Source organism: Podarcis filfolensis (genome assembly GCF_964270895.1).
Source record: "Podarcis filfolensis genome assembly, chromosome: 1".
In the NCBI taxonomy this organism is placed as follows: domain Eukaryota; kingdom Metazoa; phylum Chordata; class Lepidosauria; order Squamata; family Lacertidae; genus Podarcis; species Podarcis filfolensis.
The window spans coordinates 24880604-24907348 of NC_139604.1; the positions used below are offsets into that span (position 1 = coordinate 24880604).

Below are 26745 nucleotides of genomic sequence, written 5' to 3' on the forward strand. Positions count from 1 at the left end.
CACATACTCTAGAGAGACAGGATACATCCACCTCTTGAATATTTTTTTAAAGTAATTTCCAGTGCTTCCCCATAGGGACCAGACCCAGAAAACAAGATCTCTACCTCTCTCTCTCATAAAGGGGGCATTTTCTAGAGTTGCTAGGATTCTGTTGTGCATCAAGTCCAAGTAACCTGCTTCAGGCAGGACCGGGGGAGGTCAGGAGATAGATGAAGGCAGAAACCAATGTCTTAAGGTACAGCAAGACTTCTTCAAATATTGGCCCTAGCAGGAGGGACCACTGGGGCTCAGATTCAGGCAGCAACATGTCTTGAAAGTAGCATCTCAGGACCCAAAACTCAACTGAGCTTATAGTTTCTGTTAATATTATCCTATTACTGTTTCTTAAATATGGATCTAGAAATATAAATTTGCACGTGCACATTGTATGCAAACTGGGCTTCTCTTTAATCTACTTTATTTGTAATGTATATTTTGGCAAGGCCTAAGTGATCATCCTACCTATCTATACTGCAGTCTCTTTTGGGGAGGGAAAGAATCCAGGAGAAAAAAGAGACATAGCACAAGGTGTGTTTGCTTTCCTCACTGGGAGGCAAGGAGAAGAAAGGGGGAAACACCAGAAACTACAGAATCACAAGCTATAGAAATCAATGGCATTTTTTTTTATGGTGCATCAGTTTTTGCCAAACAAAGTTATAGGCAGTGATCAAAGGCTTTGCATTATATATCTCAAAGGCATGTCAACATTTTACAAACGTTACTTTCCAATATAATTTATTTCGCCTTCTTATCGCAGGCAAGTACAGCAGAAAAAAATAACCCTGATCATCCCACGATGCTTGCCACATTGAAAATTGAAAATTCAAAACATCCAGAAATCATAACCCATTATTAAATTACAGGGAACACCAGCTCTCCCAAGATAAATATACAAAATAATTGTTGGACGGTATTTTCAACAGACCCTTGGGACATTATGGACATATGCATCCTTATAAGGCCCTAGATATATTACAAATGTATGTTGTGTTTATACAACTGTGACTTGTCCTTGTTTCCTCCAAAGGATTCTGGGAGTTGTAGTTAACAGTTCTGTTGGTGATCCCCACTTAGTTTGCATTTGACATATAAACTTGGATTGCTAAACCAAGGCCTGATCTGTATTGGCTGTTTATTGTGTCTGAGCGTGTGGTTGCTCTGAGCCATCTGCAATACACATCTGTAGAGGGAACCAGACAGAGGGGCTTCTCGATAGTGGCGTCCACCCTTTGAAATGCCCTCCCTTCAGATGTCAAGGAGATGAGTAACTATATGACCTTTCGAAGACATCTGAAGGCTGCTCTGTAGAGGGAAGCTTTTCCATGTGGAATGTTTTATTATGTTTTTAGATATGTTGGAAGCAGCCCAGAGCGGCTAGGAGCACCCAGTCAGACGGATGGGGCACAAAGAATAAAATTATTATTGATTGTTATTATCTGATCTGCACTCAAATCTCTTGGGAATCAAAGGTCCTTCCAGCTGGCTTCTCCCTCAGACACAGAGTAAAGCAGGATGTCTCTTAAGGAAGAGATGCCTCTACTCACTCAAGAGATGAGCGCTACCCAGCACTTTGCTGTTGTAGTTCTGCAATGCTGCTGCTCAGCTCCCCATAATCCCTACGGACAACAACAAAGCAGGGAGATGAGCAAGATCTCAATGTTCGTTGTTGGTTTCCAGCATGCTGATGCCACTCCCGCCCCCACAACCTCTCCCTCTACAGAACCAGGCTCCCTCCACGCCCTTAAATAAGTTGGAGTTCTTGTTATTAAATATACCAAGAGAAAAAAACACACCAAGAACTCAGACCAATGTAGGTTTCAATAGTGGGAGTGGTCCCTACGCACAAGTCGATAGTCAATAGTAACAAAAATAGTAACACAACCCTTTAAAAATTAGGTAAGGAACCAAATGGTATATAATATTGTTTTATAATTTATGTTAATTTAGAATCTAAATGTATTTTCATGTAATATTTGATACTTCCAGCTGATGAAGGTGAATACATCAAAACAGGGCCCTGTGACTGAAACTGAGTCTCCGTCTGCAAGCTGATAAATTATAAGGATCAACATTATTGTCGAGTGAAAAAGAGAAAATCTTTGTAATGAATTATTTTGTTATACATATCTTTATGAGTTTGAGTTTGTAATCTCTACTTGAGTTTGTAATTCTTGTCAGAATACATACTTTTGAATGGATTAGTTTTTGTTACTACTGACTATTGACTTGTGAGTAGGGACCACTCCCACTACTGAAACTTACGTTGGCCTGAGTTCTTGGTGTGTTTTTTCCCCTCCACGCCCTTGCCATTGTTCTTGCGCTGCCAGCAACCCTACTACTGCAACTTCGCCTGCGGTTGGGCCTGCATTGCTGCTGTGACACAGAGGAAGCAGCAAAGCCGCAATGGGCACAGAGGTGAGGGCAATGGTTCAGTGGTGAGGGTGGGAGTGGGTTGGATCTGCTGCCGAGGCAAATGGCTTCGCCTCACCTCATTGCAAGGCCGCCCCTGTAGGTGGCTGTGCGTGAGGAATGTGTGTGCATGGGAAAGAGCAGGCAAGGCAATGCTCTGTGAAGTCGGGCTGGGGAACCTGTGGCCTCCATATTGTTAGACTTCCTTCAGCCACAGCCAGCATGGCCAGTATGCAAGGCTGGTATCTAGGGAGGGCACCAGGTTCCCCAGCCCTGCTGCCAAGCATTGCAAAGCCAAGTGATTGGTGTCTATGTGTTCCCAGTCTCAGTTGCTCTCTCTGTGAGAGGGAGGGAGAAGACATGCAGAAGAAAGGCCTGCTTCTCTAGACCATCAGATTGAAACCTTCCACAGTGCTTAGAATCGTAATGCAAGTAGTTAAAACTGGTTAGGGTTTTTTTCAACACACACACACACACAAAACATGAAAACTATGTATCGCATGAACATAGTTTTACTCAGTCCTTAAAGTCAAATGGCATTCCCTGCACCAGAAATGGCCAAATAGTTCTATTGTACTGTGAGTACACAGGGCAAATGTATGCCTCTCTACTCAGAAGAAAGTCCCATTGATTTTGGTGGGGCTTATTCTGAAGTACAGTCATACCTCGGGTTAAATATGCTTCAGGTTGAGCGCATTTGGGTTGTGCTCCATGGCGACCCAGAAGTAATGGAACATGTTACTTCTGGATTTTTCACTGCTCGCGCATGCGCAGATGGTCAAAATGATGTCACACGCATGCGCGGAAGTGGCGAATTGCGACCAGCGCAGGCGTGGGTTACGTTCGCTTCAGGATGCGAATGGGGATCCAGAACGGATCCCGTTTGTATCCAGAGGTACCACTGTACGTAGTTATAGGATTGAGCTCAACAGGAGGCCCCCCCAATAGGCATGCTTTCAGGGATTTTATTTTTCAGAGCAACCTCAACAGATTCTATGACTTCATGTCACAAACCATAGCAAAACTTGAAGGCTAGTTATCACCTCATTTGCTTGCTAGGGCGAAGATGGCCTGCAAATTGCCTTGGTAGATGATGTTATCCCTCCTGTTGTGGAAAATGTCCCAGAGCTGTCCTCACCTGCGTTTGTCCTCAGTTGGGCCAGTGATTGTTAGGAGTTTTAAACCCACTTCTGCCACCACTTCTAGCAGTGAATACTAAACAAGTAGTGTAAAAGGAGGATGCACAATTGTCCTCCACTGGCTTCATTTTTTGCATGAGCTGACAGGTTCTCATGCAATTTTCCACCTTCGAAGCTGCTTTGGGTGCTTAAACCTCTTGAAAATGCCGCCTGGCCTCATTGGGTGGGTTTCAAACGAGGAGCCCTGTCGGTGGAAATCCTGCGCAAGGACTTCCAGCTGCCCAATAGGGCTTTCCCCTCCTCTCCGCCCGATATGACCCCCACCCAGGAGAACCCATGGAACAGCCCAAGCAGGGGAGAGGAGGAAGGCTGTTCTGACCGGAAGCTGAAATACTTGACTTGCAGAACGATCGCCTTAGCACGATATTGAATTCCTTCCATTTTCAAACAACCAGTTCCAAAATCTACAGTCCATATACTATGTCTGCTGCTTCACAAAAAGGCATTAGCAAACCCTGCTTTCCACCCACCAGAGCCAAGTTCCTAGCACTGACAAGAGGCAATCTCAGCCCAAAGTCTTGGCAATCTCAGCCCAAAGATCTCTGGCTGGTGGCTAGACTCACAGACTGCAGAGTTTCATCTGTAGGCGTGCCGAATGCAAGCACAAAGCTGGCGTACTTTTGCAGAAAGAGATGGTGTAAGGGATTCCTCCTAGATCTTTAACACACTGGAAAATCAGTGTCCCACAGATTTATGGTTTGTTGTAGGCAGGCTGGGGTACTTTGTCCTCACTGAGTTCTCATTGCTGTAAAGTCCATATCACTCACTTCAGTGCAGATAAATCATGGCTTCTATTTGCACCCCGGGCTCTGGACTCGAATGCTTCTGGTGTTTTTCCTGAGTAATTCCTTAAGACTAGCCCAATTATATATACATACACATGTTGGATACACCTCTCGCATCCCATTTTAAAGCAGATGATTCACGGTGACAGTTATTTGAATGGAGAAGCAATTCTGCAAGAGGACATGAGGGCACAGACTCTTGGGAGTCACCTGGCAGCCATAGTTTGTGCATGTGCACATGCTCCCATGCGCACCCACAGAGAAAGTGAGAGAAGCCAAACCGCAAGTTGCATTATACAGTATATCATACGTTTTTATTCTTTGAAATGTTGTTTGTTTACGGTACTGTACACAAAAGTCCATGCTGAAGGCAAGCTCTGGCCCTTATAAAATATCTTAAAATGCTTCTCTCTCCCACCCCACCCACCCCACCCCCAAATCTTTTGCATCACTCCCACCCCAAATTAAATAATCCGTACTAAAACTGCGCAGATCTGCTATGGCTTCCATGGCAACTGGCATCTGTTATGACTTCTTGGTATTATCTTATACCATCCCTGATATTTTGGAATGTACCCAGTTCAAAATGTGAGAGAGGCCTGAAAAGAAGAAGAGGAACTGCTATAGCATGCAGAGTCACTGTGCTGTCCTCAGTACAACAGACAGGTTTTGACTGGATTATCTCCTCAGTGGTGCCCACAGACCATTTGCCTGGGGTTTATGAGCAAGTTAAGACCACGTACCCCAATCATTGGTAGTTCTTTTGTCTCTCTCTCTCTGTATATGTATATATTTAAAAAAAACACAATGCAATTTCATGGCATATCTATCAAGATAGTTTTGAACAACAGACATATAAAGCAGCCTTAAGGAGGCAATTGGCCTATCTAGCCTAGTAATGTTTACTCAGGCTGGCAGCAGCTCTCCAAGACTGTAGCCAGAGGCCTTGCACAGCTCATTTTTAAACTGGAAGTGCCAGGGAATTAGATCTGGGAACTTCTGCATGCATAGCACATGCTTCACCAGCAGGCAATGCCTCGTCTGCTAGAGCCCAAGAAGAAGGGCAACACTTTGAACTTGTGACCTACTGTTATTTCACTACCTTTAAACAGATCATTTCTCTCTCTCTCTCTCTCTCTCTCTCTCTCTCTCTCTCTCTCTCTCTCTCTCTTAAAAAAGCTGGTTAAATAAAACACCTGCTCCCACCACCTAAACACAGAATGGTGTCAACAATACATTCACTGCTCATTCAAGAGGCTTTCCCGCGACTCCTGAATTTTTCGGTACAGCTTTTCGGAATCTCTCTCCCGCGCTTTGAAAAAGAAAAGGACCCGCATAAATGCAGACACGAGCGTCATTATGCAACAGGGCTGTGAGAAGGAAAGGCTGCAGCTGTCTGTAGCGACTTCAGCTTGGTATGCCACCCACCCACTGCACCCCTCGGTCATCTACAAGCCGTGGTTGTGCTTTCTGTCCCAAGCAGGCTGTCCAGAAGTCTCTGCTAGCCAGTCAGTCTTCAGCCCACATTGCACATGGCAACATTCGTTCATGGATTTCAAAGGAAATTGGCTGGAAATGCATTCCAGCAAAGCTGAGGGGTAGCAGGACCAGAAGAAGGAACAAAATAACTCCACATATCCAGCGCTGCTATTAAGTGCCTTGAGTTACCAGCTCAGGGCTTTGTAGTGTTTAATGTTTCAGTATCCATCAGTTTTGCGTCTATAGATAGGATGGTCCAAGGATGATTTGGCACAGAAGGTAACAGCCTCGTGGGGGATGGAGATGTCTTAGTGCTGCACTGTTCATCCTGCAAACAAAAATGGAGGAGGGAGGAGGCTGAGATTTGCTGTTGTGCGAAACTCAAGGCATTTAACTGTGGAGTAATGAAACTGAACATTTTGAAGGTTACAAAGGAGAATGGACTACACACTGAAGGATGCTGATTCTCCCAGTGTCATTAAGTAGCACCTGCTTGATGATGATGATGATGATGATGAAGAAGAAGAAGAAGAAGAAGAGTTTGGATTTGATATCCCGCCTTTCACTCCCCTTCAGGAGTCTCAAAGCAGCTAACATTCTCCTTTCCCTTCCTCCCCCACAACAAACACTCTGTGAGGTGAGTGGGGCTGAGAGACTTCAAAGAAGTGTGACTAGCCCAAGGTCACCCAGCAGCTGCATGTGGAGGAGCGGAGATGCGAACCCAGTTCACCAGATTACGAGACTACCGCTCTTAACCACTACACCACACTGACTGAAGAGTGGATTTTTAAAAATCGAAAGGTATGCCACATGCTACAACAATAAGGACATGAAAGCACAGTGGGTTATTTCCAGGTGTGGTGAAGGGTGTGTGTGTGGAGCTATGGAGGTCCCCCTCCCAAGGTTAGTATTGATGCTGTTTACCTGGGCAGAGCTAAGCCAAGCAGGGTGCTGAAGAAGGCAGTACCATGGGAACAACCTCACCATCACCACTGTGCCCTGTCCCAGTTCTATCCAGGTAAGCAGCAGCAACACTGGTATCAGAAGGGAAACTCTGTGGCTTCATTCCAACAAAGGCAGCACGACTGGCTATGGGCAGAATCCAACATAGCACCGAGTGAACTTTCCATCAGTGGAAGGATTTATGCTTGTGCAACAGAGTGGTCTTCCCCACCTCTCCTCCCCCGGTGTACCCCCTAAATCTGTTCCACAGGTTCCACTAACCCTGCAGAGCAGATTCGGGGAGGGTGAGAGGTGCACACACAGAGGGAAGAGAGGGGAGAAAGTCCCATGGCAGAAGCAGAAATCCTTCCACTAAGGGGGCACGATAGGCGAGCAGCGCCCTATTTCCTGTTTTTCTCCAAAGTTTTGAAAATGTGAAAGTTGCAGTGATGAATTGTAATACCAAAAAAAGTACCCTAGCACCACCTCTCCCTCTTCACTCCCAGCCTCAGCACACATGAGCAACAACTCCACACAGTGTCGTCGGTTGTCTCCTCCTGATAATTCAAGCCACTGCATTGGCAAAACTGGCCCCCACGGTCAACGCTAACTTGCCTCATGGGGATACTTGGATCCCAAGCAATTGAGATACATGTCTCTCCTGCAACCAGACTTCCTTCTCTTGGACACGCTCCATCCCATTACAACTTTATGAGGCTTCTTCTTTTAACTGTTCAGATAAAACAATCACCCAGATACAGAAAACAGAGTGATGGGATGCAAACCCTGTAACGTGACTTGGAGCCATTTCGCGACCCCGTGGCAACTTAATTCTCAGGGCTCTGTTGCAAGGGGAAGACCAGGTAGGAAAACAATTACCTATCCTTCTCAAAACAGCAGAAACATTTGAGGATGCAGCTCATCTAGTTGCGGAGCAGCTTCTGCTTCTGTTCTTCAGGGGTCACTTCTGGGGTCTTATTGAGGTTAGGCTCACCTGGAAAGAAAAACAAAGCTTTTTTTAAAAACAAAAAAGTCTCCACATAGGTCACGTGAGCCAGCTATTATGTGGCCTTGACTGTCTAAGTCTGGCCTAGCAGTTGAAGTTCTGGACTATGTCCAGGAAAGCCTGGGTTGGTTCAAATTCCCAATCAATCATGAAACTTCTTGGCTGACCTAGGGCCTCGCAGCCTAATGCACCTCACAAGATGGCTGCAAATGGTGGTGGTGGGTGCAGAACTGTATATGCCACTTAAATTCTGCATTAGCTTTGAGAACCAGGAGATGCAGACACAGTTAAGCACATCTATGGCACAATTCTATACACATCTACTGAGAAGTAAGTCCCGCTTGAGCACATTGGGGGTGACTCCCAGATAAGTGGGCAAATCGGGGTGGGGAACCTCTGGTCCGCAGGCCTGTTAAGGTCCAGCAGACCTCCCCATTTGGCCTATAGGCCATATTGGCCAAGCCATGCCTACCTGCTATCATATATGACAGAGGTTTTCAACCTTTCTGAGTGCACGGCTCCCTTAACCTACTACATTCTTCCTGCAACACCCCTGTGGGGCTCAGGAGTCCATTTATGTTACTCCTCGCCTATAGAACTGACAGGCTCTCACCCTTTTTTGAACACCCTCCCTTGTGGAGTGTTCCCTCAGTCTCCTCTCTCCTCTCCTTGGAAGTCCTCTGAGCAGCCGTCACTGCTGCCCCCAGTCTCTGAGCTGCCCTCTCCCTGCCCCAAAGAGAGTTGCCTCCTCACACTGCCCCACAGGGACCTGGGACTTGTCTGTCCATTCCCAACATCAAGGGCTGGTGGACTGGCTGGCTGGGCTCCCTCGCCCGCTTGCTTGTTTACTCCAAGACTACCTCAGCTCCTGGCAACCAGCACCCCCTGACCAGCCACAGAGGCACCATTCGCCTGGGGAGCTTACAGCCAAGGCTGCTGCAACAAACAGCTGTGCAAGCCTTTGAGAGGCAGAGACATGAGAGGGCATCAGAGGGAGGGAAGGAAGGAGGGACGGAGGCCAGTGTTGCCCACAGCACCCCTGACCATCATTCAAGGCACCCCAGGGTGCCACTGCACACTGGTTGAAAACCACAGATATATGACATCAGGTGTGGAATAGGCAAAAGCCTGGCCCAGCTAAAAGAGATTTTCAGGTGCCACCAAGAGGGATGGGAGAATCTGCCAGTTTTAGGTTCTCCCCAATTCTCATTTTTCCAATCTTAAATTCAGTTCTCCACAATCCCACACCAATTTGAAATTTCTTTAATTTAAAAAGTCCTCCTGAAAACCCACCAGCATTTTAGTTCAAATTTATCCTAATAGACACATTTATATATGCAATTTTGCCTAACATAGAAATCTTTGCAAAGCAATTTCCTGTAATCAACGCTGTCTTTAGCATATGTGCCGCCGGGGTGCAAAGATCCGCCCAGCGCCCCCAAATTTAGTTTAGCCTCCAAATTAACTTTTATTATGCTTATGTCAGACACCACGCTTACATCTTATCTCTTGTTTACGAAAGAAGGGAGGAAAAAGAAACAAAAAAAATTTATTTGCTCATTTATTTACAATACCTTAAGTATACCCCACCACCACACTTAAATTATAAGTATTGTTTAGGCACCCACTTAAGAGAAACATCAGTTGTGTCAAAGGTGCCGCTGACCCCGCTGCCTCATAGCAGCTCAATACAATACATAACATAATATTTTGATGTAAGAGTTAATTTCGTGTGCACAGCACTGTTGTGAATGACAAGCGACACTGCTTGTGAAACAGTAGGTATACATTTTGGTAATACCTAGGTATATATGTATTCTGTTGTTCTAGCTTGATCAAAATTATTAATTATTTCATAACAGGTAGATAGTTAAGAGCTTCAGTGGCGGGCAAGAATTTGGCACCTGGGTGCCCCGCACCCCTTCCACCCCTGGGTAAAGACGCCCCTGCCTGTAATATAATGCTCTTTTATTTTGTTAGTTTCACTATTGTGTGCATTTTATGCATGTTTCTCTGGCATATTCTCTCCCCCCCCCACAGAAGTTGGCTAGAGAACTGCATTGCAAAATCTAGAGAAGTTCAGATTTTGATGGATAGCTGTGCTTCAGTTCACATACTATTTCAGAAAGTGTCAACATGTTTGCCTTTAAACAAGAACAGAATTAGATTTCTTCCTAAACACTGATTTCTGATGCCTGCAAAGCCCTGTGAAAAAGAATTTGCAAATCCTGATGATCAGTTGAATGGCAGGTTTTGAGAAGCGCCTTGCAAAGTGGCTCTGCAATGGGGTCCTGAAGAATGCTTTGCAATGGGCTTCACCAGACCCAGCAATCAGCCGATCTAGTTGTACAGGATCGCAGCTTCAGTTCTCGTTGATGATGAATCCTTCGCTTTCTCCCACTGAAATCAGTAATATTTTGTATGTGTGCAGATTGGCTAATCAGTTTTCAACCTTTCCAGACCCAGGACCCACTTTTAACCCAAACATGCATTCATTGGGGGCTCCATTTCTTAACTTATTACCATATATTTGCATGATGGTAGGGCCCCTGTCATGACCCACTTTGAACCACTTTCCCAATCAAAAAGTGGGGAAGATCACAGCCATTTTCCCCCAGCAACTCAATCTCCCTTTCCAAACTCACACTTAATATCACTATAATGTTAACATAAAACATAAGCCGTAGAATTCTATTTACAGCAATGCTTTTCCTACAGATAACATAGACAAATTCCATCCCCATCAGAATGTTGGCTGCAGTTGGTTTCATTAGTTTTAATCCAAGTTAATTATCACAGTGTATGATGAAGGGCTTTCTAGCTATTCCCTTTTCCCATTCCGTACTAGCAAAGGAATGTTCTATATTAATGAAATGAAAGCTTCTACATCGACTTTCCGTTTTGGAGTGCATCACATTAAAATCATGTAAAATTAGCAATGGAACCTGTTCTTTATTTTTCAGTACAAATGACTTGGCCCATGGGATTCCAATGATATTAAGTGCCTACAATTAGCGGGACGTGCTGTAATAACAGGCGGAGGATTTGCTCAGCCAGAAAAAGAAACCAGCCCTCACTATTTACTTAGAAAAGGTGAGCATTACTTTCCCAGCAACCTTGGCATTTAGCAAATAAATAACAAGTTTAATAGAAGTTTAATAGCGTCTATTAATATAGACTGAGCTTTTTCCTTTTCTTTTGGATGCTTCACCAAACTTTTTATCGGAGATTTAAAAACCAAGGCCCCACCCCAAAGTGTTCATGATCACATGTAATAACTGATAGCCCTGGATGGGAATGTGTGGATTCCAACCCATATCAAAATATGCGCTCAGCTATTTCAGTGGAGCCCAGAAAGGCATTGCAAGGAAAGTATAGGGAAATGTGAATCCAGATGCCTATATAAATCTGATCTCCAATGCTGGATCTTTCACTCTGCAGCTATATCATAGAATCATAGGAGTGTAGAATTGGATAGGACCCTAAGGGTCATCTGGCCCAACTACCTGCAATGCAGGAATCTCAGCTAAAGCATCCATGACCATCCAACCTCTGCTTAAAAACCTCCAAGGAAGGAGGCGGTAACTCCTACTGAAACCAATGGAAGGCTGTAGCACAGTATGCAAAAAGGATATCTCCCAAACCCTGTATATGCTCAGATGCACAAATGAAGGTGTTGGACATCTGGCTGCTTCAATAGAGCAAAGGGGGTAGGAAACCTGTGCCCCTCTGGATGTTAGTGTCTCCAGTTCCCATCAGCCTCAGACAGCATGACCGACAGTCATGGATCATGGGTGTTGTGATCCAACAGTGTATGGAGGGCTACATCCCTTCAACAGAGGAAAGTGGACTTGCGTGCATTGATGAAGATCTGCTTCCTATTCTGAAATGTCAGCCTGAGAGGCAGCAGTGAGTGAGCTGTGGCTGATTCAGGGAGAGCTGTTTCCCATAATGCAGCAGCGGCAGCGGTGAAGGATAAGCAAGGCAGCCATGGAGCAGGGGCAGGTGGTGTTGCCATCAGTGGGAGTGGCTGGGACCTGAACCACACCAAGCCAAGACACGGGGGGGGGGGGCAATGATGCCAGAGGCGGGAGGCCAAGCAGACACAGCACATGAAGCTGCGGTACATGGGAGGCCCACCAAATGGGTAATAATAATAATAATAATAATAATAGTAATTTATTTATACCCCGCCCATCTGGCTGGGCTTCCCCAGCCACTCTGGGCGGCTTCCCCCAAAATATTAAAATACCGTAATACATCAAACATTAAAAGATTCCCTAAACAATCCTACTGCCTGCAGGGATCTGTGCAGGGAACACCCAGCAGGACAGAACTCTCCTACTCTCTGCGGTGTGGTTGCAGGCAGCGGCGGAGGAAGCCGCTCAGTCGCCCGGGGCGGTGCGCCCAGGGGCAGGGTGAGCCACCCATGAGGCGGAGCACACTGCAGGGCCTCTGGAGTCCGCCTACCTCCTCCCACTCAGCCGCCCTACAGCTGGGGGGGAGGCAGCAGGTGGACCGTTTGGGCAGTGCGGAGCCTGCGCATTCCCAATCCACCACGTCTCTTCCAGGAGAGACACGCGACTTGGGCGTGCTGCAGGCCCTGCAGTGAGTGCCACCCGGCATTTTGTCACTCCCCTCAGTGGTAACACCTAGGGTGGCCTGTGCCTGCCACACCCCCTTCCATCCGTCCCTGGTTGTTGGGAGGCGGGGAGACGCAGCATCTCCTTCCCTGCCTCTCCAAACTGCAAAGAAGAAGAAGAAGAAGAAGAAGAAGAAGAGGAGGAGGAGTTTGGATTTGATATCCCGCTTTATCACTACCTGAAGGAGTCTCAAAGTGGCTAACATTCTCCTTTCCCTTCCTCCCCCACAACAAACACTCTGTGAGGTGAGTGGGGCTGAGAGACTTCAGAGAAGTGTGACTGGCCCAAGGTCACCCAGCAGCTGCATGTGGAGGAGCGGAGACGCGAACCCGGTTCCCCAGATTGCGAATCTACCGCTCTTAACCTCTGATTAAACACTAGCCTGTCCCTCACATTAATTTGGGGATGGATCTGGGACAGGCGTTTTCCAGGTTGACCAGAGTTTATTAACATCTAGATACTAACAAACTGCCATTAGTGATTTATAAATCTCTGATTTTTGGTGGGGGGTATTTTAGAATTCCCAAGCAACACTATAACTCGTTGCTGATAGCTGAATCTGGCTACATTTTTGTACTGGCTAATTTCTTTTACATAGAGACCTATTAGTCTGTGCATGCTTGCATAAGGTGCGATCTGTTAACTGCAGGGTTGAATACCTTATTCAGCAGCCCTGAACGATATATGCTCAGAAATGGAGAGAGGGAACGACGCCAATAAAAGGAGAAGTGGCAGACGAAACTGATGGAATATGCAGAATTAGAAAATTTAACGAATAGAATGAGAGAATGAGAAGAAGGAGCCTTCAAGGAAGATTGGAAAATGTTTGTAGAATAGCTGAAGAATCATTGTAAGCAGGATAAAACATTAGCAGGGTTACAGCAAATTCAGCAGTTTGAATTAAGTGAAGATATAATGAGAATGGGAATAAAAGAAAATATTTGGAGTAATTGGGATATGCAGTGGTAATGGATAACGAAAACGAACCATGGAGTGGGGGGGGGGGAGAGGGAAGTTGATGATTACTGTGTGGTTATATTGATTTGAATGTGAGAATCTGTAATGGAAAATTAGAGATTAAAAACAAAACCTGAACAAAACCCATCCGAGGCATGCTTGCTGATGTCCTCTTACCATTTAGCGGAGCACAAGGTTTTGTGTCTTGCTGTACATCCGCAGTCTCTTTTCCATTCAAAGAATCCTTTGGTGAGATTTCAGAGTCAGATGGTTTGAGCAGGGAATTGAGAGAGTGCACTTGAAGGACGACAGAGGTATGGGACAAGTCCACAGATGGCCTTTCACCACCGCTTTCCTTGCTCTTCTCATTTGGTGTCTCCGTTGCCACCTCCTCTAGCAACGGGTCTGTGGCACGTCGGCTTTGGCCTTTCTGTTCCTTTCTCTCCCCACCAACTTTTGGCACTTGTTCTTCTACAGAACAGTAACAATTTCTTTACTAAATTCAGATTATAAATTATTTGCAGGAATATTGGCTAATAGATTAAAAAAGATTTTGAAGAGAATTATCAGCGATGATCAAGCAGGCTTCCTTCCAGGGAAGCAAATGTATTATAACACAAGAATGGTGATCAATACATTAGGAATATTTGGATATGAGGCCTGATAAAAAAGCTGCACTGATGCTGGTGGATGCCGAAAAGGCTTTTGATAATGTGTCTTGGAGATTTATGGAGAAAACTATTGATGTAATGGAATTAGGAGAGAAAATTGGATGTAGCATAAAAGCGATATATAAAAATCAAAAAGCCAAATTGATAATAAATGATTTATCAGAAACGTTTAATATTTCTAAAGGCATCAGACAAGGCTGCCCGCTATCACCACTTTTCTTTATAACAACATTGGAAACATTATTAAAGGCAATAAGGGAAGAACCAAGAATAAAAGGGATCAAATTGGGAAATAGATATTACAATTTAAAAGCATTTGCAGACAACTTCATCATTACGATAGAAAACCCAACAGAAAGTATAACAGAAGCAATGGAAAAAATGAATGGTTTCAGGCTTTAAATTGAATAAAGATAAAACAAAATTATTAGTGAAAAATATCAATGAACAAGAAAAATTAGAGCTAGTAAATAAGACCAGGCTAATTATAACAAACAAAGTTAAATACGTAGGAATCTGGATCACGGTAAAAAGCGTAAATTTATATAATGATGACTATGCCAAAACATGGAAAGAAAAAATAAAAGACTTGGAAATTTGGAATAGGCTAAATTTGTCACTATGGGGAAGGATAGCTACAATAAAGATGACTGTGCTACCGAAAATGTGGTTTCTTTTTCAAACAATCCCAATAATAAGCTGACTAAATTGCTTTAAGGAATGGCAGAGAGATTTGGCAAGATTTATATGGCAGGGCAAAAAAAACCAAGGATAAAGTACAAACTGCTAAAGGAAATAAAAGACAGAGGAGGGTTTGCATTACCAGACCTCAAATTGTATTATGAGGCAGCATGTTTAGTATGGCTTAAAGAATGGATGATTTTTTAAAAAGCCTATATTTTAGACTTCGAAGGCTAAAAAATAGGTTCGGCTGGCACAGTTATCTGGGATATACAGTGGTACCTTGGGTTACAAACACCTCGGGTTACAAACACTTCAGGTTACAAACTCTGCTAACCCGGAAGTAGTACCTCGGGTTAAGAACTTTACTTCAGGATGAGAACAGAAATTGCACGGCGGCAGCACAACAGCAGCGGGAGGCCCCATTAGCTAAAACGGTTCCTCAGGTTAAGAATGGTTTCAGGTTAAGAACGGACCCCCAGAATGAATTAAGTTTGTAACCAGAGGTACCACTGTAATAAAGTTAAAATCCACAGAGGATTCCTCAGTCACATAATTAGGAAATCTCTATTTACTGTATGGGAAAGAAACAAAAAATTATTGGCACCCAAAACACCTTGGTGGTTGTCACCGATAGAAGCAATAGCAGTAAAAAAAGAAAGCTATGGACATTAATTGGCTAACATATAAGGAAATTTTAGAAAAAGAAAATAACCAATTAAATTTAAAAATATGAAGAATTAAAGCAGGTAGGTGTGAACTGGCTACAATATATCCAGTGAAATGAAATTTTTAAATCAGACCAAAAATATTAATGTATTTGAAACAAAGATATTGGATTTAGAAAAAGAACTTTTATTAAATAATAAAAATATATTATCAAAAAGATACAGATTATTACTGGACTGGAACCTTAAAGACGAGGAGTTCAAGGAAGTGATGGTGAAGTGGGCACAAGATTTTGGTTATCCAACTGAGATGGAAAAATGATGGAAAAAAGACTTAAAATTCACCTTGTGCTATCTGATAAAAGAAAACTTTATGAAAATGATTTACAGATGGTGCCTGACTCCATCCAAATTAGCAAAAATATATATATAAATAACAACAATATGTGTTGGAGATGTAAACAAAGCGAAGGAACCTTATTACACAAAACGAAAACAAAAGTATGTTTCTTTATGCAACAACAGTGGCTAGAATGCTAATTGCAAAATACTGGAAAAGTGATTTAATACCAACCAAAGACAAGTGGCAATTAAAGTTGTGCAAGTACCTCAAATTAGCCAAAATGACAGAACTAATAAGAGATCACTCAGGCGATAAGGTAAAAAAGGAATGGGGTTGCTTCAGAAACTACCTGATAAAATATGGTTCCAAAAATAATACTTGGTTGTCCTTAGATTAATTTCTAAGGTTGTCCTTAGATTAATTTCACAGACATATTGGGGAAAAACAGATTTAAATAAATCAATAAAGAATACTTGTTATTTGACTTCCGGAGGCGGCGCCATCGGCAATGGCGGATTCCCTCTAGTTTGGAGGGAGAAGCTCCGCGGAAATCGGGTCTTGCCACTACGGCGAAGCGGGGACCCTCTTGAAAATCACAGGCGGGTGAAGCCTGTGACCGTGGGACTCGGCGGGCACCTTCAGCGCCCCCCCCCCAAATCGTGAGGGAACCCTGCGAGGGGCTCCGGAGCATAACGGGGAGTTTGGCGCGGTGCTGAGAGTCAATTGCTCTTTCCGTGGAGTGAAGCCGCGCAGCTGTTGCCGGAGAGCGCTGACCTTTTTCCTGTGACAATTCGGTTACTAAACAACTACCCGTGAGTAGGTGAAGCTTTAAAGATTGGGATTAAAGGGGGGGAAGGGACTAATTTGGCATTGAAGCGGGAAGGTGTAAACAGGAAGTCCGCCTTCCGCTTTCTGTATACAGATCAAAGCAAAGACTGTTTAAGCTAAGACCTGAAGAGTTGTGTTTAAAAGCCTTAAATCCGAACGTCAAAGCACAAGAATTCCCTCCCTGAATTGCAGGAGAGGGGAGGGAAGAGGGGAAAGTAATTTTTTTGCCTGCAAAAAAAAAAAAAAAGATAAGAAGGAGAGAAAAGGGAACAAAGACCACCACTTAATCCCTGGGAACGGATTGCCAGGATCGTTAGAACTGTTGTACTGAGAGCCGCACTATTTATGGACAAGGTAACCTTTTGACAGCTAGCTCTGCAAGGGAAATACTTGTTAAAGGGCTTCTTTGGACTTGAAACTGTTGCCTATTTTGTTGATGGGGGACTTTGGAAAAGTTGGAAAAGATATTCTATTGCAATATTATTGACTGCTACTGTGTCCCCCTAGGGGAACACTGAAATTGTTACAACTACCTGGGGAATTTTCCATTCTCAACTAGCTTGGGAATTTCCACTGTAAAACAAGCTTTGGCCATGGGACTGACCTTGATTCTCAGACAAAGTGTGATGGAAGAAAAAGTAACAAGATTGGGCAAGGTCAGATTGCAGCAGACCAGTGCAGTATCCCAGCAGCGTAGAGCATCTGCTTCCGGCCCTCCTGTACCACAGGGGGAGGATCCTGTACAAGCTGGGTCAAAAGGAATGGCCTCTGAGGAGGGATTTACTTCAGTATTAAGCAAAATTTATGAGACATTGGAAAAATTAAGCAAACAAGTTACTGAAGCAACAATTAAAATTGACCAGAATACTACTAGCATTAACAACGTGGGGCAGAAGGTGAACTCTAATACAGAATCCATTGAAAAACTGCTGCAAGAATCTACTTCTAATCGAAAGATAGCTGAGGAAGCAAGGGAAAAAGCAGCGGCTGTAGAGGAAAAAATAACACCGATATGCAAACAGCTTGGGGACCATCAGTCGCTTTTGTCTATGATTGAACTGAGGGAGAAACAGACTAATCTGAGGATTAGGGCGGTACCTGAACTTGAAAAAGACAGCCTCAGTGATTTTCTTACACAGGAATTTGCAGACTTTTGGAACTTGGATGATAAGCAAGACTTTAAGATAGTAAGTGCCTTTAGACTTGGAAGAGGAGGGAGAAAGAACAGGTCGAGAGACTGTTTGATTACCCTCCGATCAAAAGAGGAGAGAGACAAAATACTGAGTCTGCACTTCCAGTAGACCTTGGAAATAAACGATTCAAGAGTGGAGATATTTAAGGACATTCCGAAATATCTTTTGGACCTTAGGTCTAACTACGGAGATTTGGTGGCCCTGTTGAGAGGAAATAGAACCATTTTTAGGTGGGAATTCCCCCAAGGCCTATCTTTTACTTTTAAAAAGTTTAAAATAAGATCAGTGGAAGATAAAGAAAATTTTTTGAGAGAACACGGAGAAGACCTGCAAAAAGAAGCTGTAGAAGAGCTAAGAGCTTTAAAACCAGGAGTACTAGACATAGTACCACCACCTTTGGGTTTGGACAAGTTAGAAAAAGTGATACCACCGTCAGAACAAGAGGAATTATCGGGAGCAGTTGGAGGAAAGTAGAATAAATACACCATGTCTCTGCAATTATTAAGTTGGAACATTTATGGATTGAACTCCCCGGAGAAAAGGAGGAAAGTTTTTCATTTATTGAAAAAGGAACAATTGGACCTGATTTGTTTACAGGAAACACATGTGATAAGGCTACACAGGAAAGTATTGATTAATAAAAGATTGGGTCAAGAGTTTATTTCATCGGACAAGGTTAAAAAGAGAGGAGTAGTTATTTATGTAAAAGAGAGCCTATCACCGAAATTCGTTTTTAAAGATGAGCAAGGAAGATTTGTGGCAATTGAAATTCAATCACAAGGAGAAAAATTCTTAATAGTAGTTTATGCACCAAATGAGGGGAAATCTGAATTTTTTAAGAAATTGCATGAGACATTGTTAGACTATATGGATTACAACATTATTATGATGGGAGACATGAATGGAGTGGTATCTACAAATATGGACAAGTCGCAGAGACAGGTTGTAACCAAAGATGGCAGACTACCAAAAACCTTTTTTGAACTGACTGACAATATGGATTTGATTGACATTTGGAGAACTAAGAATCCCTCAGGAAGAGAGGGAACATTCTTTTCTGAAGCCAAAATGACATGGACAAGAATTGACCAAATATGGATAACTAGAGGACTGGCACCTAAGACTCGAAAAGTGGAAATTTGCCCAAAAACTTGCTCCGACCATAATGCTGTGAAAATGGAGATGAAACTAACACCAACCGGTTCCTCCAGATGGAGGATGAATGACACCTTGTTTAGAGATCAAGAAGTTATCAAGAAGGCCCAAAAAACTTTGAGAGACTACTTTGAGATAAATTTGAACACCAATACTGAAAAAAGAACAATCTGGGACGCAAGTAAAGCAGTTATGAGGGGGTTTCTGATTCAACAGAATGCAATAAAGAAGAGAGCCCAAAATGAGAAAAAAGATAAAATTTTGGAAAAAATAAAAGAGGGTGAGAAGAAACTAAGAGCGAAACCAAAGTCACAAGAGATTCTGAGAGACATAAAGTTATACCAAGTGCAATATATGAAGATGACGAATCAGGAAATTGAATGGAAAATCAAACAAATGAGACAAAGGACATTTGAATCGGCTAATAAATGTGGAAAATTGTTAGCTTGGCAAATGAAAAAAAGACAAAAGCTTAATACTATTACTAATTTGGAAGTGGAAGGAAAGAACATTCAGAATCCAGTGGAAATTAGAAAATGCTTCCAGAGGTATTTTAAACAGTTATATACACAAGGGCCACAGAAAGAGTTTGATATAGACCAATTTTTAAAAACAAATGGATTACAAAAAAATTCTCAAGAAAATAAGATAATGCTGAACCAAAAAATTACAGAACAGGAGGTAGAAGGTGCCATTCAGAATATGCAGTTGGGCAAATCTCCAGGGCCGGATGGTCTAACCTCAAAATATTATAGATCTTTGAAAGATTGGTTAACTCAACCTCTAAAGGAGGTCTGTAATGAAATTTTGGAGGGGGGAAAAGCGCCAGAGTCGTGGAAGGAAGCCTATATTACGCTTATACCGAAAACTGAGTCTGAAAAGACACAACTTAAGAACTACCGCCCCATATCCCTGCTCAATGTGGATTACAAAATATTTGCTGATATTTTGGCTAATAGATTAAAAAAAGTATTAGTGGAAGAGATACATAAGGACCAAGCCGGCTTTCTCCCAGGTAGACACTTGACAACACGAGGAATATAATTAACATTTTGGAGAAGTTGCAAGTGAACATCAATACTAAAGCAGTTTTAATTTTCATAGATGCGGAGAAAGCCTTTGACAATATTTCTTGGAATTTCATGAAGAAAAATCTCCAGGGGATGGGGGTTGGTCAAGGGTTTGAAAATGGTATAAGTGCAATTTACTCAGAACAAAAGGCTAAATTAATAGTTAATAATGTGATGACAGAGGAATTTAAGATAGAGAAAGGGACACGACAAGGCTGCCCAATTTCCCCATTGCTTTTTATTTCGGTCCTGGAGGTTTTGCTAAATATGATTAGAAGGGACCGTCTGATTAAAGGTATACAGGTCGGAGCCAAACAATATAAACTGAAAGCTTTTGCAGATGACCTAGTTTTGACGTTACAGGAGCCAGAATCTAGTACGAAAAGAGTATTAGAACTGATTCAAGAATTTGGTCATGTGGCAGGATTTAAGATGAACAAGTCAAAAACTAAGGTTCTTGAGAAAAACTTAACACCGATTGAGAAAGAGAGGTTTCAGAAGGAGACAGGTTTAACATTAGTTAAGAAAGTAAAATACCTGGGGGTTAATATGACTGCTAAGAACTTAAACTTATTTAAAGATAACTATGAGAAATGTTGGACAGAAGTGAAAAAAGACTTAGAAATATGGTCAAATTTGAAGCTTTCCTTGTTGTGTCGAATTGCAGCTATAAAGATGAATGTATTGCCAAGAATGTTATTTTTGTTTCAATCATTGCAAATTTTAGACAAAATGGACTGTTTCAAGAAGTGGCAGAGAGACATTTCTAGATTTGTCTGGCAGGGCAAGAAGCCCAGAATAAAATTTAAAATATTAACTGACACAAAGGAAAGAGGCGGATTTGCCCTGCCAGACCTTAAACTTTACTATGAATCAGCAGCATTCTGCTGGTTGAAAGATTGGCTGCTTCTTGAGAACACAGACATTTTGGACTTAGAAGGTTTTAATAACGTCTTTGGGTGGCATGCATATTTGTGGTACGACAAGGTTAAAGCACATAAAGCATTTAAAAACCATATTGTCAGGAAAGCATTGTTCAATGTCTGGATAAGATATAAAGACTTACTTGAAATTAAAACCCCAAGGTGGTTGTCACCAATGGAAGCAAAGGCTCAGAAAAAGCTTAATATGGAGGCCAAATGGCCGAAATATTGGGAAATTTTGGAACAAGAAGGAGACAAATTGAAATTGCAGAGTTTTGAGAAATTAAAAGATAAAGTGCGAGACTGGCTTCATTATTATCAAATAAGAGAGGCCTATAATTTGGACAAAAAAAAATGGCTTCCAGGTGGAAAAATCAAAATTGGAAACAGAACTGTTAGATCCTAAAACTGAGATACTTTCAAGAATGTATAACTTGCTGTTAAAATGGAACACGCAGGATGAAACGGTTAAATCTGCTATGATTAAATGGGCACAAGATGTTGGACATAACATTATGTTTGCTGACTGGGAACAGTTGTGGACCACTGGTATGAAATTTACGGCATGTAATGCCTTAAGAGAGAATATTATGAAAATGATATACAGGTGGTACATGACACCAGTCAAGCTTGCAAAAATATATCATTTGCCCGATAATAAATGTTGGAAATGTAAACAAAATGAAGGTACATTCTTTCACCTTTGGTGGACATGCCCAAAGATTAAGGCTTTCTGGGAGATGATCTATAATGAAATGAAAAAGGTACTTAAATATACCTTTCTGAAGAAACCAGAGGCCTTTCTCCTGGGCATAGTCGGCCAATTGGTGCCAAAGAAGGATAGAACTTTCTTCATGTATGCAACAACAGCAGCAAGAATACTTATTGCAAAGTACTGGAAGACACAAGATTTACCCACCCTGGAAGAGTGGCAGATGAAGGTGATGGACTATATGGAATTGGCGGAAATGACTGGCAGAATCCGAGACCTGGGAGAAGAGTTGGTGGAAGAAGATTGGAAGAAATTTAAAGACTATCTGCAGAAATACTGTAAAATTAATGAATCTTAAAATGATGCTGGATTGAAAATAAGTGGCATTAGCAACAAAGTTAATAAGAATATGCAAAAAGTGATGGATAAGGGATGAAAATATATAGTTATAATATGTTAAGATATAGTTAAGATAAATGAAAGAGGGTAAGGATTTGCTGAATTGATTATGTAAATGGGAATACAAAAAGGGGAGGTGTGAGGAGGTCAAGGAAACAAGCAAATGAGTCGAAAGTTATCAAAAAATGAATTTGTTTTTAATTTTTTCTTACTTATCTGCTTTTTGTATTTTGTATTTTTTTTATTTATTTTTTTTCCTTTTTTATGTATTTTTGTATTTCTTTTTATCTTTTCCTTTTTATATGCTTTCTTTTTATTCTGTAAATCTTTGTTTTTTTGTAAAATCCTAATAAATATTTTATAAAAAACAACAACAAATCAATCTACTCGGAGTAGGACTACCCCATTGCGACCAGTCCTAAGCAAATGTGTTTTTCAGATCTCATCCCCTGAAATGAAGGAAAACAAACCAAGCGGATTGTAGAAGAATCCGAGGAATTTGAAATGCCTGTTCTCCAACTATGAATTATTATTTTTGTTGTTTTATTGCTATTACTATTACTAATGTGTTCCTTCAAATATAAACAAATAAAAACTCTGCGATCCTTTTTTTAAAAAAACTAAATCACTCCAATATAAATCTCTTGGATACTGCCAAAAAAAAAAAATACTTGTTATTTAAGAAAAGTGTTGAAGCCGCTAAGAGATAGAGGGAAGTCAACTAACATTCCGGAACAGAAAGAAAGTGACAGTAAAGAAAGAAAGAAAAGAAGGATGACAAATGTAATTTCTTTCTGGGAACCTGAATTTAAATTACTGTTTGTATCCTTTGAACAATTTTGTGTATTTGATTAATTCTCCCCCCTTTTTTTATTATTCATCATTTTTCTTTTTTTCTCATTTTTTTCTTTTTTTTTTCTTTATCTTTTTCTTTTCTTCTTATATTTTTACAGTACTTTCTTTTCTATTTTTCCTTTTTAATTTTGAATATTTGGACGTAATGCTTACTTCATGCTTTCTTTGTAAACTTTTTAAATGTAATAAAGATTTTTTTTTAAAGTAACAAAACACACAGAGACAGACAGACAGACAGAGAAGGTTTTACGTCACAGAGTGAGATTTTCCCAGGGTGGGGGCCACACAATCTGACTGACCAATCCAAATACAGCCCAAGCAGCTCTATGTGGGAGCCCATCAAAGACCAGTGGTGCCAACTAAGGGGCCCCAAGGCCCCCCTCCAAAATTTTCAAGTGGGGGCCTCCCCCCCTCAAAATTTCACAATGACCATGCACATGCCATGTGTGCACACTGTGTAGCATACTCACGTCACTTGTGCATGCGCACAGCCTGCTTGCATCACATGCACAAGGTGCACGACAGGCACACGACACATCAGCACATTGCGTGCATGCGTGTCATCAGTGCACTATGCGTTGTGTGTCCCATGTCACTCAGCGCCGGCCCCCTCAATCGCGGAGGCAAGCTGGCACACATGTCAGAGACCTATTAATGCTTCCCTTCCTACTTAGGACGGCAAAAACATGGGGGCAAGGTTTGTCAAAACTTGGCAGGCCTCGATACATGGCTAGTAGGCTGCATTTTGCTTGGTGGGTCACAAGAGTTTTGTTCATTTTCAAGGGATCTCACCTACCATATTTTTCGCTCTATAAGACACACTTTTCCCCCTCTTAAAAAGTAAGGGGAAATGTATGTGTGTCTTATGGAGCGAATGCAGGCTGCACAGCTATCCCAGAAGCCAGAACAGTGAGAGGGAGCACTGCGCAGTGCTCCCTCTTGCTGTTCTAGCTTCTGGCTTAGCCACGCGAAGCCTCTTCAGGGCATGGGGAGCCTTCATCCCGCTGCCCTGAGGAGGTTTCATGTGGCTTTACCTGGCTTTGGGGGAGGTGGGGGAAGGGACAGAGGGCAGCCCCTCTGTCCCTTCCCCCACCTCCTGGAAAATACCGCAAGAGCCGCGCTCCCTTTTACGAGCTGCGCGGAGCGTGTGTGTGGCTCTTGGGGGCTTTTCCCCAAGAAGGGAGAAGGGCAGCCTGGCAGTGACGGGCTGCCCTTCTCCCTCCTTGGGGAAAAGCCTGCAAGCGCCGCACACATGCTCCTCGCGGCTCGTAAAAGGGAGCGCTGAGCAGAGCCTGGGATGCATACAGGCTCTGCTCAGCGCTCCCTTTAAAGAATATTCTTTTTCTTGCATTCCCACTCTAAAAACTAGGTGCGTCTTATGGTCAGGTGCTTCTTATGGAGCGAAAAATGCTGTAATTTGTAGTTTCCAGACTGATTGGGATACCTCTTACAATTGGATTAAACTGTTTTCCAAATTTTGCAATTCAGTTCAGTTCAAGCCGACCCCCGATGTTTCTCAGAATACCAGTTGCTACTGGAGGCAGGGACAAAAACAGTAGGGAAGGGCGATCGCCTTCACATTCTGCTTGTCGGCTTCCCATAAACACAGAATCATAGAATTGTAGAGGTTGAAGGGACCACAAGGATCATCTAGTCCAAACACCTGCAATGCAGGAATCTTTCACCCAGCGTGGGGCATGAACCCACAACCTTGAGATTAAAAGTCTCATGCTCTACCAAAGTTGTAGCAGGCAGAACGTTGCACTGGACGGGCCTTTTTGATCCGTCCCAGCATGCCTCTGCTTACGTTCTTTCGTTAACGTTTTATCCTTTTGAAAGCAAGCAAGCTTTTCACTTGGACTTTGCTAACTGCATGCTATCAGTCAAAATGAAACTTCAGGTTCTCATCTCTCATATGCAATGGTCTATCAAGACACGAGTATGTAAAGGACAGCACTGTGAGAGATGGCGTGGACATCTGCCACCTAGTGGTGTGAATGCTGCAAGTGTCCATCAAGGGAACAGTAGGTTGTCTACAACTTTAGAAAGAAAAATACTCATAAATACCATGCACAAAAAAAGGTGATCACTGTATCTTTGTCTTTCTCGCATGCACACGTCCATTTGTGTGTTCACGGTGTTTTTAATGTGTAGTAGTTTTGCAAGGAAACTGTTTTTGAGCGCAGATGAACAGAGATACTTTGCTGCTCACGAGTGAACCAGCCAATGGGGTGGAAATGGAACTCTGACAAATGGAAAACGTACCTTTTTCTGCTAACTCTTTCCACCTGTCTTTGTTCTCTTGTATGATCTGAAACAGGGAGTCTTTAAAGCTTCTTAAGTCCACGGTGGTCAAAGAGTTTTCTGAGCAAGACCCGCCAACACACCCGGCATTTTTAACATGTATCCTTCTGTGTACCTCCACACTGGATCCTCCAGCGATGTCACTAGAAGAGGGGGTGGATTAAAGAACTAGATTAAAGGCAGAGCAAGACACTTCAGGGGCACAGACAAGGAGAAAGGACAGTAATACACTGTAGCCCGTAACTCAGCCTGGGGTTCTCCAGAGGCTTTTGACTACAGCTTGCATCAGTTCTGGATGGGGTTGAAGTCAACAGTCTAAAGGATGCCAGGTTGTAAAAGGCTCCCATAACTGATGCAGGAATATCCCCTACATGGAGGAGGGTGGAAAGGGCAACGAGACATGGGCATTAGGGCGGTTCATAAAAAACCTTTTTCGAAAATGCCTGCTCCAAAGGTCTTCTCTTACTACACTAGCTAATTGAATTCAAAAAATCAATTTAGGGGAAAACATTAGATGATCACCAGGGCTAGCTGGCTAAATTAGTCCTATTTGGGCCAGCGAGGAGACCCAGGGAGAATTAGCTGTGGGATCCCAGAGAGGGTAATCTTCATAAAAAGGGGAGAGGGAGGGAAGGAAGGGGAATAAAAGATCAGGTTAAGTTCAAATTGAAAGCCAGGCGGAATAGCTCTGTCTTACAGGCCCTGTGGAAGGAAGTTAAATCCTGCAGGGCCCTGGTCTCATGGGACAGAGCATTCCACCAGGTCGGAGCCATCACTGAGAAGGCCCTGGCCCTGGTGGAGGATAATCTGACTTCCTTAGGACCCGAGACCTCTAAACTATGATTATTCATGCACCTTAAGGTCCTCTGCGGGGCAGACCAGGAGAGTCGGTTCTGTAAATACGAGGGCCCTAAGCCACAAAGAGCTGTTTACTTGGTCATTTCCCTATGTCATGAAGGCTGAAATTTCAATTCAGTGGAGGAGGGTCAAGATATTAACTGATATGCATGAAATTTCAGATATAGCTATATAATCCCTAGTGTAGTAAGATAAGACCATTGGAGCAGGCATTTTTTTAAAAAATGAACCACCCTAATGGGCATAGCCAGGTTTTTTTTTGGGGGGGGAGGACACTCATCTGTCATCCTCCTCTGTCTGGCTCTGCCTAGCAGATTCAGAATGAAATGTCTCAACAACAGTTGTTTTAAATTCCTTTCCTTTGACTCCAAGTGCTCAGAGAAATCCGTCAAAATCTTTCTACAATTTCTACTTTTATAGTTAAGAGTTTTTGTTTGTTTACTTGATTTAGGGGAGGGCAGCTGCCGCCTGTTCCTCTCCAGTCTATGCCCATGTGCAGAACGCAACTCTATTGTTCTTTGCCATGGTAATACAATCCTATGTATGCCTGCTTAGAAGTCCCACTGAGTCCCATAGAGCTTATTCCCAGGAAACTCAGTATAAGAATGCAGCCTAAATTAAATAAA

At 42.7% G+C, this 26745-nt stretch overlaps 1 protein-coding gene across 8 annotated transcripts in view; it reads right to left on the reverse strand.

Annotated features, from left to right (window-relative positions):
• Window positions 1-6077: 6077 nt before the first annotated feature.
• PDE1A (phosphodiesterase 1A) overlaps window positions 6078-26745 on the reverse strand; it is a 145216-nt gene continuing 124548 nt past the window's right edge. For 4 of the 8 annotated variants that reach the window (XM_083629373.1, XM_083629375.1, XM_083629374.1 and 1 more), the window contains 4 exons: window positions 25223-25404; window positions 13637-13930; window positions 7733-7847; window positions 6078-6239 (listed from right to left, as the gene is read on the reverse strand). In XM_083629373.1, the coding sequence (XP_083485499.1) occupies window positions 7777-7847; window positions 13637-13930; window positions 25223-25404 (547 nt within the window). In that variant the 3' untranslated portion in view covers window positions 6078-6239; window positions 7733-7776. The remainder of the gene's footprint in view (window positions 6240-7732; window positions 7848-13636; window positions 13931-25222; window positions 25405-26745) is intronic. The other 4 variants (XM_083629377.1, XM_083629379.1, XM_083629378.1 and 1 more) reach the window with 1 other exon arrangement.